The sequence below is a fragment of the Ovis aries genome, chromosome 7 (assembly GCF_016772045.2).
Source record: "Ovis aries strain OAR_USU_Benz2616 breed Rambouillet chromosome 7, ARS-UI_Ramb_v3.0, whole genome shotgun sequence".
Lineage (NCBI taxonomy): Eukaryota > Metazoa > Chordata > Mammalia > Artiodactyla > Bovidae > Ovis > Ovis aries.
In genome coordinates this window covers 77,043,299-77,058,907 of record NC_056060.1, presented here as the reverse complement: position 1 = coordinate 77,058,907, position 15,609 = coordinate 77,043,299, and the positions used below count along the sequence as shown (strand labels likewise).

The window sequence follows — 15,609 nt, the reverse complement described above, 5'->3', positions numbered from 1 at the left end:
TGCTTACTTATGAGTGACAACTGATTTGATGAACAAATGAAGGAGAAACAAACATATGACAGGAAGAGAGAATCCATCTGACAGTATTTTTTTTCCCTAGAGGAGAAATAGAAACAGCCATTTCCAGTTCTGTTTTTTTCCTTAAAAGTCCTGGAATTTCTGTCTAAGTGTGACCTGGCATCACAGTGAGATTCTTTTAAGGACTGATGATAAGAGAAACTACCCTGATATTACAAGAGGCCAGGTATGGTTAACTTATTTTTATACAATGTAAAGCACGGTTAAATTTTTTCCAACTTAATTTTACTTTCATATTTTCTGAAGATGTCTTAGTACTGACTGACATAAAAATATCTAAGTATCTGCATATAATAACAGAAGGAAACCATTTCATTAAAATTGATTTCTGATATCATACAGTTAATTTCTAATGCTCCATTTTAGTTTTACTATCTTTATTTCCTTTAATAAGGAATAAAACAGAAACAAAAGAATGTCTAAGAGATGTTAAGTTAAAGAAGTAGGACAGGTGTAAATTAAAGCAATTTTTGCCTAAGTAGGGCCAGAGACCAAAGAGCTAGCATTTGGCATTTAATATTTCACTAGGTTTAGGCCTTTTAACATAATTTTATCTACTATTACTTTCTATATTTTAATATTGGCAGAAGAGCATTATCATGTAGAAAGAGAAGAACGTTGAGCTTTTTTCTTTTTTCTCTTTTGGCTGTGCTACACAACTTGCAAGATCTTAGCTGCCTGACAGGCACTGAAGCTGGGTCACCTGAGTGAAAGTGCTGAGTACTAGCCACTGAACTGCCAGGGAATTCCCAAGAATGTTAAGTCTTGAGTCTCAATTCCATTCCTTTTCTGCTGTTTTTTCTTGTAGAAAAATTAGAGTGCTTGTATAGATGTTCTCTGAAATTTGACTATTTTACGATCTGTGAATAAAGTCATTTATTTGTAAAATCAGTACTTCTGCATTGTTTTTATTTGCACAACAAAAACAATTTAGAAACTACATTTTATTCAGACTGCACCTGAACTGGATTTTTAGAAGGGGAAGTAGCTGGTTAAAAACTGGAAACACTGGGGAATACTACCTTTCCATTATCTTTCCACAAGCTGGTCTCAATGTGCTACTAAACTAAGAGCAGAAAATGAGAGGATAGATGAAGCAGAAAAACAGATCAGACTGGCTGCTCAGTGATCCACAGATAAATTAATTAATGTAATATTTACATTTAAAAACATGACTTTCACAAATGAAAATAATTACCAGACACATTAGTTATCTCTCACTTCTATCAGAAAGGACATAAGGCAGACCACAGTCAACTATTCTCCTCATTCAATGCTGACAGCCTTCTCTTGAGAATATTGATATTTTGATGAATAGGAGACACACAGTTGAATTTTTCCTTTTTTTTTAATGTAAAGGAAGATTTATGAGTATTTTACTCTGTATACTGTTAGACTGATCTTCGAGTTGAGTAGAAATAAGAAGTGAAAAGAAAGATGGTAATAACTGTGATAAATGGTTAATAACATTTCTTTTTCAGGAAAATTGTGTATTAGTGTTAGAGTAATCTTGTTTGGAAAAGAATGAAAATAAAAGGCAATGGGCAAATATACAGTACCTCGGTAGTTGATGATTTCTGTCCCAAGCACCGGAGTCATCTCCAGGACTGTGATAAAGGCTTTGTCCATAGACGTTAGAGGAAAAGGAGACATACGGTGTCTTCTAGCCACCTTGGTGATATCGACAGCACTGTGACCTAAACAGGAAGATAAGTAACTAAGAATATGATGCTGAAACCTGATTAAAAAGTGGGAATGGCTTATAAACAACAGTAATTCTCAGTCTTCATTTCATCTGTCTAGAAATGAAGATTACAGGGGGAAAATTTTTCTACTGCTCCCCAAATATAGCCTGCTTTGGCAGAACATTAAATTGTTAATAATTTTATATCGTGTAGCAAAAGCTGGTGAAGTTTAATGATGATACTGGCTAATTCTTTCTCAGTCAGTGCTTACTATGTGTCATGGCACTATTCTAATTAAGCTTCACAACAACCTAAAGGGAGGTATCATTATTATCCTTATTTACAGATGAAGAAAATGAGGTTTACATATCTTGGCCTAAATTGCAAAGACAGAAAACAAAGAACTAGGATTCAAACCTAGGTGACCATGCTTTAGAGTCCATGTCCTTAGTTAGTATACTGAACTTTTACTAGTCAATAAGCCAGTTAGTGAAAAGAAATATGCAAGCTTAAACTTATTTAGAATTTCATAGGAAATTCTCTTTCTTCTAAAAAAAGTCATAGAAAAATATTAGTTATGTACTCCCAGTGTAACCCTATCTAGTGTCACGGCATTCATATTACCCATATACTAAAACTTCCAATTTTATATCTTCAATCCCAACCTCTACCTTCACCTCTAGGTTTATATGTCATCCAAACAGTTGGTGGATAAGAGTATATATCTACAAATGTATAAATCGTTAAACATGCACTTGAGCATGCAACAGGCAACTCAAACCTAGCATGTTCAAAATCAAACTTTTGATTCCCCATCCTCCTAACCTACCTACACGATATCTTATTCTTTTGCAATTCCTATCTCAGTAAATAGAAACTCCATTCATTAAGTTATTAATCCAAAACCTTGGTGACATCATTGATTTTTCTATTATTATCAGAGCCATATCTAAACTACAATTAAAATGTCTCTAAATCCCATCATTACTCACCATCTCTATAATTACTACAATAGTTGGAACCATCATTTATTTCCTGGGAAACTGAAGAGGGTCCTAACTGGTCTCCCTGCTTCTATGCTTGTCCCATTATAATTTATTCTCCACAAAGCAGTTACAATAGTCCTTTTAACTGTAAGGTGAATTGTATTCATCTCTGCTCACAAACCTCCAATGACTTTCCAATTCACTCAGAGTAAAGTCTTTGCTATGGTCTACAAAGCCCAACATATAGTCTACACTGTTCTCCTATCATTTCACTGTTGTTCAATGTGCTATGGGCATACTGATTCCTCGCCTGAGAAAGCCAAATATGTTTCTCTTCAGGGTCTGCATACTCGCTGTTTCTTCTACTTGCACATTCTTTCCCAGATATTATGGTTTCATTCATCCCTCATTTCTTTCAGGTCTTTGCTAAAATATCACTTCATCAGAGCCCTTTGCTAGACATCCTATAAAGAATATTACCTACTATCATCACTCTTTATTCTCCTTACCTATTTTATTTTTCTTTGTGGAAAAAAACATATACACACATGTATGGATATTCATATCTATATACTTATATATTTATAATTTTCTAATGTAAGCTTCATGACAGCAGCAACTTTGTCTTTTTTAGTCAGTGTTGTTATCCTCAATACCTGGAACAGTATCTGGTACATACTAGACAATAGTTTTTGAATTAATGAATGTATCATTTAATGACAGAAAGGGACTTCTGAGAGTACAATGTCTTCATGTATAAGTATACCTGGCCTTTTCTTTGAAATCTTAAAAGTCTATAGCTCAAAGGGTTAACATAAAAGGAGTAACTGCAAAACTGTTGCTTGGCTATCCTAACTAATATCCACAATCCACTTCTTCTGCAGCTGCCTTTCACCTAAGACTGGCCATATAATATGTTTATAGCCACCTAAGTTCTTGCCAGCAAGATGTAAGAAGTAGTCCCTGGGGGCAGGCTTCCTACTACAAATAAAAAGATAAAGAGGTAAAACTTTAAGAGGAGAACATGACTAGCTACTGGGAGGTGCTATAGTCATTTTCAACTATGAGACTAGAAACCCATAGAGTAAGTATGAGAAATAAGGAAAGGAGAAGAGCCAGAATCCCTGATGACAGTGTTGAGCTACTGTACAAACCCTGGACTGCCTGCCTCCAGACTTTTGACATGTGGGACAAATAGGCTCCGATTTCTTAAGGGGGCAACAGAGGATGAGACAGTTGGATGGCATCACAGACTTAGTGGACTTGAGTTTGAGTAAATTCTGGGACATAGTGAAGGAGAGGGAAGGCTGGCATGCTGCAGTTCATGGGGTCACAAAGAGTCGGAAATGACTGAGCGACTGAACAACAATGACTGTATATATCCCTCAGAAGTCTGTAAGTTCCTGGTCATTGTAATTTATTTAATTTAGTCCTCCCGTCCTACCTCCAGAGGCTACTTCAGACATATTCATTGAACTCACAGGTACTGTCCCATACTTTTCATTCTAAGACAAATGACAATGTCATAAGTAGTCAAAGAAAAGACATACAATATACTTATTTTTCATTCATGGGCAATCATGAAATTACAAATTTTTTTAACTTTAAGGACCTTAGAGATTATTTAGTGCTAAATATGAAAAAAATTTCTACTTCAAGGTGAATACTTAGAGAAGGATTTTGTGTGATTAATAATTTATCTATAATTGAACTGTAAATTTATTCACAACTTTCACTGAAGTCCTGTTTTGTCATTAAATATCATCAATACATATTGTCACAACCAGTATAATTGAAAAGCATGATAGATGCGTCTGCATTTTATTCAGATTTATAGATCTCAGATCTGGTCTTTTCTAAAATATTCTTTACTCTCTTTATGGTGAAAATTATGTATAGTCTTATAAAAGCTTTTTTTTTAAAAGTTTGGTTTCTGAGTGAAAAATTACATTTTTTAACTGTACAGAGGTTATTTGTTGAATGTGCTTTGTAATGGAATTTTTGTTATTAGAAACCAAGTTTGATTATCAGTGATGCACACATCCATTCAACAAATATTTACTGAGTATATTTTATGAGCCAGGCATAGTTATGTACTCAGTCTTACACAGACTAAGATACAACCTGCAATGAAGAACGTTTCAGTTCAACAGAAAGGAAAAGTATTTAAGTAAATAAAAAATAAAGGCAGGAGGATATCAAACCACCTCATTGTTCTCTAGAGGTTGGTATTTTTTTTAAATTAAAAACTGCATACCAATTTCCATCAACCTGGAAAAATATTTCCTGTCTTTATAATAATTTTGTACTTGCTTTTATTTTTCAATGGCATGTACCATTTTCCACCTTATGGTGTAGACATTTAAGTATTTGCCCTGCTTATGTTAGCTTATCACAAACTCTTTGAAGGCAGAACCTGTATCTCATTAATCTGTGCATCTTTTGCCACTTTTAGAGTTATGCTTTCCTTAGTAGATATTGAATAAATACTTGAGGTATGAATGAATGGGGCTTCCCTAGTGGCTCAGTAAAGAATCTGCCTGCAGTGCACAAGACCCAGGTTCGATCCCTGGGTTGGGAAGATCCCCTGGAAAAGGGAATGATTACCCACTCCAGTATTCTTGCTTAGATAATTTCATGGACAGAGGAGCCTGGTGGGCTACAGTCCTTGGGGCTGCAAAGAATTGGACATGACTGAGCATCTAACACTTTTCATGAATGAATAACACATCCTCAAACAAAGTCTAAAGTTGGGAAGGGAGAAACAAAGTGTTGCTTCCTTTTCTGCCCTGTGCTTCTCTAAGACCTTCTGTATTTGTCAATTCTCTTTCACAAAGTGATTGTGTCACTAGATACATAATCCAAACTTTGACGCTAATGAGTTAACACTCACCCCTCACTAAACTGCGTGTCACCAGAGCAGACTTCTGGATAAAAAAACTGGAAAAAAAGTCTCAAAGGAGAAGTACTTTAATTCTCTGGCACATCAGCAAGTGTGTGCTTGTGTTCGCAGCAAGTGTTTACTGAGCAACTTCTATGTGCCAAGAGGCTTCTTCCCACTCAAGACCCACCCAAGATCGCACAGTGGAAATAATCAGCTACTTCACCAGTAAAGAAGGGTTAACTTGGTTGTATAAATATGGGAAAAGTAGTATTTGTGGCTTACTGTCTAGATACAAAAAATAAAATTAATGAAGTAAGTAATAGTTGTGCTTTCAAAAACTGAAGTGTGGTTAATTTACAATGTTTTGTTAGTTTCAAGTATACAGCAAAGAATATATATATATGTGTGTGTGTGTGTGTGTGTGTATATGTTCTTTTTAAGATTCTCTCCCATTATAGGTTATTATAAGATATTGAGTATAGCTCCCTGTGTTATACAGCAGATCCTTGTAAAAACTACCTATTTTATATATAGTAGTGTGTATGAACTGAGTGTGTATATGTTAGTCCCAAACTTCCAATTTAGTTCTGCCTCAACTATTCCTTTTGGTAACTATAAATTTGTTTTCCATGACTGTGAATCTATTTCTGTTTTGTAAATAAGTTCATTTGTATTAATATTTATACAAAGTTCATTTGTATTAGATTCCAGAAATAAGTGATATCATATGATATTTGTTTTTTCTGGATTACTTCACTTAGTATAATCATCTTTAGGTCAATCCATGTTGCTGCAAATGGGATTTCATTCTTTTTTTATGGCTGAGTAGTATTTGATTGCTATATATATACATACACATACACACACACACAACATCTTTATCCATTTCTCTGTAGATGGATATTTAGATTGCTTTCATGTCTTGGCTATTGTAAATAGTGCTGCAGTGAACATTGTGATGCATGTATCTTTTTGAATTAAGAGTTTTGTCCAGCTATATGCCCAGCAGTGAGAATGCAAGATCATATGGTAACTTTTATTTTTAGTTTTTAAAGTAACTTCCATACTGTTCTCCACAGCGGTTGCACCATTTACATTCCTATGAACAGTGTAGGGGGGTTCCTTTTTCACCCTCTCCAGCGTTATTTGTAAACTTTTTGATAATGGCCATTCTGACTGGTGTGAGGTGAGACCTCATCGTAGTTTTGATTTGAATTTCTCTAAATAGCTGCTCTTTTTGAGTAAATGGAATTACTAAATAACATTAACATACTTAGTTCTGTTGTATCCCTCTCCACATGCAGGAAGTCTATGTGTTAGATAAGATTCCATTTAGCAAAAAACTGTAGCTAAAATAAGTTTTTAAAAAAACTATCGATCTAGGTGATTCAGTATTCTCATTTTCAGATCGAAAGTGGACAAACCATGCTCAAGGGTCAGCCCCAGGGACACACACAGAGGAACTGGCAGCTGCAGGTACAGGCTGAGGAAGCACAGCACCACCAGTTAGCTCAGGGGCTCATATGAAGGCCTCTCATGGGCTGGCATGGGACAGCTCATTTATTAGAAGGCATACATTTCCAAAATAAAGCTGGTAAGCAAATACTTGTTTCTTTTTTTTTTGGTTTCCATTAAAAAACATAATTTCAACTATTTTCTGATGTTGATATCAGTGATTTATAAGAAGCTTTAAATTGAAAGCTTCACAAAATTTAAGAATATTTATCTCTGACTTTTCTTATTTCACAAGTTATAACCGCAAAGCACTTCTACCTGTCCAGGACTATTGCAGAATTCAGTCAGACAGGAAAAAGGATCAAGAAATATTCTACTCCAAACCTTATCCCTCTTCTTGATTTTGAGCTCAGATAGAAATCTGATAGAAGAGAAAAAATTTGGGAAAAACAGTATGCACTTTTGTCTCTGTCTCTTACACCAGATGAGTTAATACAGCCTAGCAGGCAGTTTTCATTGAGTGGTCCATAAAATCCATTTACCTAGAAGTAGGAAATGAAGGAAAGAACATTTGTTAAAGAGTAAGAAGGTTATAACAAAAGAAAGTCTGGGTTTTGGACAGTGAGTGAGTTCAGTTCAGTTCAGTTGCTCAGTCGTGTCTGACTCTTTGCGACAGAGAAGGTATCCAAAATTTGGATAGAACTTTTCCTACAAAACAAAAGCTATTTCACAGCCATAAATATATTCTGATGGCTACCTTATAAATGAACACTAATAGTCACAAAGAAAATGTAAAGGTACTAGGCTCCATTCAATTTATGTAAACTATAAAATGAAACAAAACTAACAAATGTGAAAATGTGTCCTGAGAAGATTATACCATTCAAAGAAATATTTATTTAAGCTTATTCAAAGAAATATTTATTTAAACTTATAATAGTAAAATTTTCTGGTGATGTATGGTAATGAGGCACACTAGCTACTCTGACAAAAAATAAACTACGAGGTAGTTTAGGATGTGGGATCCTTATATGGGAGTAGGGGTGGTGGTGGGGGAAGGAAGTCTAGACATCTTCCCTACTCGCAAATGTCCAAACTAAGCAAAGAGTAACAGGCTGAATTTTTATAACACCTACATTGATGGCATTCTTATATGAGGGGTTTAATTTTCTGAAGTAGATTTGTGGGATTAAAGCAATTCTAAATTAGCACAGATTGATGATCTAGAGGTTTCTCTAATAAGCTTAGGCTTCCATTAGTAAAATTTAACTTGTCTCATTTATATTTTTCTCATGTATAGGTTCAGAATTGGGGATGATTATATGTGAGTTCAGAATCTGCAGATAAAGTACTTAAAATATTACTGAGATTTTTCTATCTGGCATGCAGCATTTATAATCACTAAAAAGACAATATATGATGTTCACTCAGGATTGCCATCATCAGACATGTTTAAATACTAATGGCAATGTCTATGTTGTACAAGGCCTTTAAAGGGACAAAAAAGTAAAAACGGATTCCTTTCCACTGAGTAAACTAAGGTCTTTGTTATACAGCAGTAACATTTTTCTTATGGCATAGACATATTAAATGAAACTGTTTATACCAGTGGAATGACTTTTTCCCATTTCAAATGCATCCTTTTTAATCTGCCAATTCTTAATATACAATGTTTCACCTTGGCTTGAAGATCCATTTTTTAAATTAGAAGTAAGTGAAGAGAAGATGCTTTCAGGTGACAGAACAGAATATAATAGAAACAAGATGTTCATGCAAGTTCTTCTTGATTAAATTCAAAACCTCAAGAGGAAACTTTATTCTTCAGAACAATCAGTAAAAGAGTTTCCAAACTACCCAAAGTATAAATCATTATTCATTCCTTAGATACAGAAAATCTCAAGAGAGAGACCTGGTTTGCCCTATTAATATTACTGCCTCTGTTTCCCATGGTATCTGCAGCTTCAGTTTCTTGTATTTCTATTTCCTGGTTCTTTCTGAACACAAACAACCTAAGATAATGAATAACTTTCCTAGGAAGCTTAAACAGCAAAGATTATAGTAATTTTTTCAGGTTAAATAACTAGGGCATTTGGTAATTCAAATAATGTGTGGCTCAGACATACAAAAAGCATTTAGTCTTTTACATAAATCTCAAATTAAGAGGAATCAGGTCCAAACCTCTAGGGAAACACTGGCAATGATAGTGTTTGCAGGCTCAGGTCTACAGGGAACTCTGTATATATGAAAATAAATTTCTTATATTGCTTTCAGTTTAATACTCTTTCTACCTGTTTATTCAAGATAATGAGCCTCAGAATATTGGGTTGACCAAAAGTTCATTCTTTTCTGACTGCTGTTATGAAAACCCAGTGGAACTTTTTAGCCAACCCAATATTTCTGATGAAACCTAAAAATTATGAGGGAAAGGACTGTGTTAATTTGTATAAGGAATATTAAAATAAAGTACCCCTGGAACTTATGGGCCTCAAGATACAAAACAAGGCATTGTTGTCACAAAATGTTTACTCTAAAATTTTTATCAATGATTCACTATCATCGCCAGGATAAAATTCAAATTCTTTAGAATAGTATACAAAACCTTTCTTGCTTCCTTTTCAGTCATCACACATTACTCCATCCTTCAGAAAATTAATAATATGGTATATATTGGAATACACTGCACTATTTCATATTTTCCTGCTCTTGTATGTTTTCTCTGCACAGAGTAAGTTTTCTCTCATCTTTTTGTTTTCGTGGGACATTATTCTTCTTTCACAACTTTCTTTGGTAAGCAAATATTCAAATAGTGATGAGAACAATATATCAAAGGATCTTAGAATCAATATGAAAAGGTTCCCATTAGTCAAACCTGGGACAACATAAGCATCAAAATAAATTAGGATAGTAACAGATAATCTATTTAATAAAACAATCCATAAAAAATTAAAATTCATGAGTATATAATAGTATAAGGTAATGATTAAATAAAAGTCTTCATTACAGCAGAGTGACAACTGATAAATGAAGAGAAAGAATTAGAAAATCACCACTTGGCAACTATCATAGTAGTAATTGGCTCAATAGTAATAATTGGTTTGGGCTTCCTTGGTGGCCCAGATGGTAAAGAATTCGCCTCCAATATGGGAGACCTGGGTTCAATCCCTGGGTTAGGAAGATCCCCTGGAGGAGGGCATGGCAGCCCACTCTAGTGTTCTTGCCTGGAGAATCCCCATGGACAGAGCAGCCTGGCAGGCTATAGTCCATGGGGTTGCAAAGAATCAGACACAACTGAGCGACACAGCATAGTACGATAACTGGTTCATAGTAATAACTGGTGTAAAAATCATCAACGGATACTAAGACTAGACGACGAAAATCTCAAGAAAAACAATATATTTATATAGTCTCAACATATTTCCCCACAAGATTCTTATTAATCACAATAGTGATTTTATAGTGGAGAAATCTGGCAGATATTACCTTAACCAAATGATCAAAGTTAAAATCACCAGTAATGACCTCATGAAATTCCTAAGGATGTACTAAGAAGGACATGAGGTCACATATGAAGTATTACTGTCAGAGATGCATAACCTGAATCAAACTATCAGGAAACATCAGAAAAGCCTAAATTTGAGGAACATGGTACAAAATAACTCTCCCACACTCTAAAAATGTCAAGGTCATGAAAGACAAAGAAAAACTGAGGAACTGTTCCAGACAGAATAGCCTAAAGACACATGATAGCTAAAAGTAATGCATGATTCTGGACTGGATCCCAGATCAGAAGAGGAGAATGTTTTTTCCCCCTTTGGATACAAAGAACATTATTAGAAAAACTGGCAAAGTGTAATTTGAATAAGGTTACATAATAGTATTATGGCAAGGTTCATTTCCTGATTTTGATAATTATACTGTGCTTAAGTAAGAATATTATTTTCTTTTTTAAAATTTTCTTCAGTTTTTTAAAAAAGGACATATACATTTGAAGCATTAAGGGGCATCATGTCTGCAATTTACTCATAAGCAGTTCAGGAAAATATGTATATTAATATGTAGAGAGAAATGGCAAAGTAAATGTGGCAAAATGGTTAATACTTGTGGGAAACTGGGTGAAAGAAACAGGAATTGTTTGTACTATTTCTTGCTGATTTTTTAAAGCTTGAAATTATTTTAAAATTTAAAAAATGAAAGAAGTTTTTGAATGGTCCGTCTTTTATGGAGCAATGCATGACCATTCCATTTTTTCCTGCACTGAGGCCCTCTAAATACTTTATCTCAGAATTTCACTGCATACTGTATTCATTACATATCTTATAATAATTATATATTTTTATATACCTGTCTGCTTTCTTAATTAGATTATCAACTCTTTGAGAAAGGAAAAGATGTTTTAAGTCAAGGCCCAATGATACTGTGCATATGTGGTCACAGAGAAAATTTTGGTGAATGAGTTTCTAAATGTTTGATTTCAATCAGTCTAGAATATATAGATTGCCAAAGAAGATGGGCTGCAAAGATGTATACTACACACAATTTCAAACTCTATTCTGTTCATTAATTTAATGTTCTTCTTATGAGAATGACTTTTTTTAAAATTTTAAATTTATTTATTTTAACTGGAGGCTAATTACAAGATTGTATTGGTTTTGCCATATATCAACATGAATCCACCACAGGTGCACATGTGTTCCCCATCCTAAACCCCCCTCCCAACTCCCACCCTGTACTATCCCTCTGGGTCATCCCAGTGACCAGCCCCAAGCATCCTGTATCATGCATCGAACTTAGACTGGAGATTTGTTTCTTACATGATATTATACATGTTTCAATGCCATTCTCCCAAATCCTCCCACCTTCTCCCTCTCCCACAGAGTCCAAAAGTCTGTTCTACACATCTGTGTCTCTTTTGCTGTCTCACATACAGGGTTATCATTACCATCTTTCTAAATTCCATATATATGTGTTAGTATACTGTATTGGTGTTTTTCTTTCTGGCTTACTTCACTCTGTATAAAAGGCTCCAATTTCATCCACCTCATTAGAACTGATTCAAATGTATTCTTTTTAACGGCTGAGTAATACTCCACTGAGTATATGTACCACAGCTTTCTTATCCATTCATCTGCTGATGGACATCTAGGTTGATTCCATGTCCTGGCTATTATAAACAGTGCTGCGATGAACATTGGGGTACACGTGTCTCTTTCAGTTCTGGTTTCCTCGGTGTGTATGCCCAGCAGTGGGATTGCTGGGTCATAAGGCAGTTCTATTTCCAGTTTTTTAAGGAATGTCCACACTGTTCTCCATAGTGGCTGTACTAGTTTGCATTCCCACCAACAGTGTAAGAGGGTTCCCTTTTCTCCACACCCTCTCCAGCATTTATTGCTTGTAGACTTTTGGATCACAGCCATTCTGACTGGTGTGAAATGGTACCTCACTGTGGTTTTGATTTGTGTTTCTCTGATAATGAGTGATGTTGAGCATCTTTTCATGTGTTTGTTAGCCATCTATATGGAGAATGACTCCTTTTTCAAAGACAGCTGTAAAGTAAACATTTGTTAGCAATGGAGTGAACACTGGGTTTTCCTCTCTTTTTGTTAAAAAGTAGTGAGTTATTGTGGTAGGGAAAAGAAAAAGAATAATAAAAATAATATGGTAATTGTCACTTTTAGCTAAGGTCAAGTAATCAGGGAAATGGGAAAAAAGCTAATGCATGTACTACCAAGCTAGAAGATAAAATGAGAACACTGTAAACAACACTGTAAGTAAATCCTTATCAGTTATTTCTGAGATCAAGAGGTTTACCTACAGAAAAACTACAAGGCCAAAAGGAGGAAAAGTAATTCACTTCCCATGATCAGGTATGAACTGTCTTAGCAACTGTCTTCCTTTGGCTTTTATTTTAAATTTGTCACATACAGGTAAGTTAAATATACAAAATTAAAAGTAAACTGGTTGAAGAGCTGCCATAACAGGGTAGAGATGGAAGTGAAGAAAACACAGTATTAGCAGACACAGTGATTAAAGAGAGTAGCTAACGTAACACTAGAAAAAGGATAAAATTATTTTGAAAGTGAAAGTGAAGTCGCTCAGTTGTGTCCGACTCTTTGCGATCCCATGGACTATAGCCCACCAGGCTCCTCCATCTATGGGATTCTCCAGGCAAGAATACTGGAGTGGGTTGCCATACAGAGCTTTAAATGTAGGAATCAAGTGTCAATATTCCTAACAAAGGAAGCAAAGTGTTTTGAGTTGAGGTGGCTTTAGATGATCAACAGGAGTTCTTCATGACTGTCTTTATAGGTCTGGATTACACAACAAAGTTTCTTAAGGACTGAGGGTTCTTAAGGAAGGCCTCAATTCAAGATCCCTGGTTCCTGGCCTTACTAGTGGCACTAATGCTTTATATACATTAAGAATTGTGAGTTCTGGTTATAGCCATTATGGCAGCTTTCAGCTTTAGACACAATTTCCCCCATTTCTGCCCCCATCTTTCATCAGACCTTTTTATTTGCTTACACTATTGGTAATTACCTTTTGCTTTGCTGTTAATTCTGGTTCAGGAATGTAAACCTCAGAGCTTGATTCATATTTCCGATGGTTCATCCCTGTCTTGCTCTATGATTTCTGGTTTGGTGCACTTTGCATCTCTAAACACTAACTTCCTTTGTGAGGTGGCTGGAAACCCCCTTTTAAACCTTGAGTAGTCAAAAAAGCTGGCCAAGAATTCTCTTATTTCCCAAAGAGCCTGTCAGGATAGTTTCAGATGTACACACACACACACACACACACACACACACACACATATACAAATGAACAAACACAAAGTCAGCTAGTCAGCTTCCACTTGGAATGTTTTCATTGTGTCAGTGTATTGAAATGCAAAGTTAAAATTTTGTTTTCTTCAGTACTGAAATGCAAAGTTAGAATTTTGTTTTCTTTATTAGGTCCTTGTTTTAAACATTCCCTAGACAAAGGTAGAGAAAAAGTAATTTTTCCTTAGAACTCAAAAGCTATTAAATCTTTAAAAGTAGAATCTGACAAGTTCCTTTTAGAGTATTAACTAATTAGTCTCTATAATGGCCTGAGAAAAAGGACCAAGAGAAGTTAAAGTTATCTTTGCTATTACAGAAATTTTATCAGCTCATAAAAGTCTCATTTCTCTTAATCTTTCCTTTATGGTGCTGTTTCTCATATTATTAGGTATAAGCACAAAAGCTTCAACTTCCAGAATGCCTATCCTGTACGTTAATTTCAACGACAGACTAATCAAAAGTAAATTCTGGTTCATATCTTGTAAGAGGTTAACACTGTTAAACATGGTCTTTAGGCAAGTAGCAGATGCTAATTTGTATGGCTGAGGAAGGAAATCTTAGAATAGGTAATCAGAGAATGAAGAAAATGTGAAGACTGAGTCAAGTGTCATTGGTGAAACAAATCTAGTTTTTACAGTATTTTGCACAATATGGAGATAGAAACTAAGCAGTTTACACTTATTGGGCACTTGATATGATCCAGGTCTTTCCATAGGCTTAAAAAGTATGGTTAATTCACCATTAATTCTGCTGATATGAATCCTGTAGATTTAAAAAGTATACATCATAATATGATTATAGCTTAGAAATAAAGTACAATCCAATGTATAGGCTGAAATAAAATAATTATATATGTTAGTAGTAGTTATCTTTAAGTAACAGGATGAGCGGGGCTTTGCTGGTGGCTCAGCGGTAAAGAATCCACCTGCGATGCAAAGACACAGGACAGGCGGGTTTGATCCTGGGTCAGGAAGATCCCTTGGAGGAGGGCATGGCAACCTACTCCAGTATTCTCGCCTGGAGAATCCCACGGACAGAGAAGCCTGGGGTTACAGTTCATTGGGTCGCAAACAGCCGAACCTGCCTGAAGCGACTGAGCTATGCATGCATGCACAATAGGATGAGGGTGGATTTTTCCCTACTTTTATTATTCAGATTCTTGACTGGTATGGCAACACTCAAAAAATTCAATAAATGCTATTTGTTTTGAAATAATTATTTTCTTAGTCAACTCTAGTCAATATCTTCCAAACTCAAGGTCCAAATTCTAGGGTTCTAGGAAAATTTCTCAATAGTATCTGATTTAATTGTGCTTTTAGCCATCAAAAACTTACTACTGTTCTAGGGACAAAGTTCGGAGAAGGAAATGGCAACCCACTCCAGTGTTCTTGGCCTGGAGAATCCCAGGGATGGGGGAGCCTGCTGGGCTGCGGTCTATCAGGTCGCACAGAGTCGGACACGACTGAAGCGACTTAGCAGCAGTAGCAGCAGCAGGGACAAAGTTCAGACTGTCCAGAGTAATGTGCTCAGTCTTTCTTGGTCTGTTCTTTCTATTCAACTTCATCTCTTTGTTCTTACATATACCCTTATTCTGCTGCTGCTTATCTTCAGAGTCTTACAAGATAAACAGTTATTTGCTAGTTGGACTGGAAGGAGAAGGACAGTTGAGTCAGATGTGTGACAGAATCATGGTGTGTACTAGA

At 35.4% G+C, this 15,609-nt stretch overlaps 1 protein-coding gene across 19 annotated transcripts in view; it reads right to left on the bottom strand.

Annotated features, from left to right (window-relative positions):
* The window catches only part of GPHN (gephyrin), a 563,152-nt gene that overhangs the window by 110,237 nt on the left and 437,306 nt on the right, over window positions 1-15,609 (bottom strand). For all 19 annotated transcript variants that reach the window (XM_060418186.1, XM_060418187.1, XM_060418188.1 and 16 more), the window contains one exon: window positions 1,638-1,775. In XM_060418186.1, coding sequence (XP_060274169.1) covers window positions 1,638-1,775 — 138 coding nt within the window. The remainder of the gene's footprint in view (window positions 1-1,637; window positions 1,776-15,609) is intronic.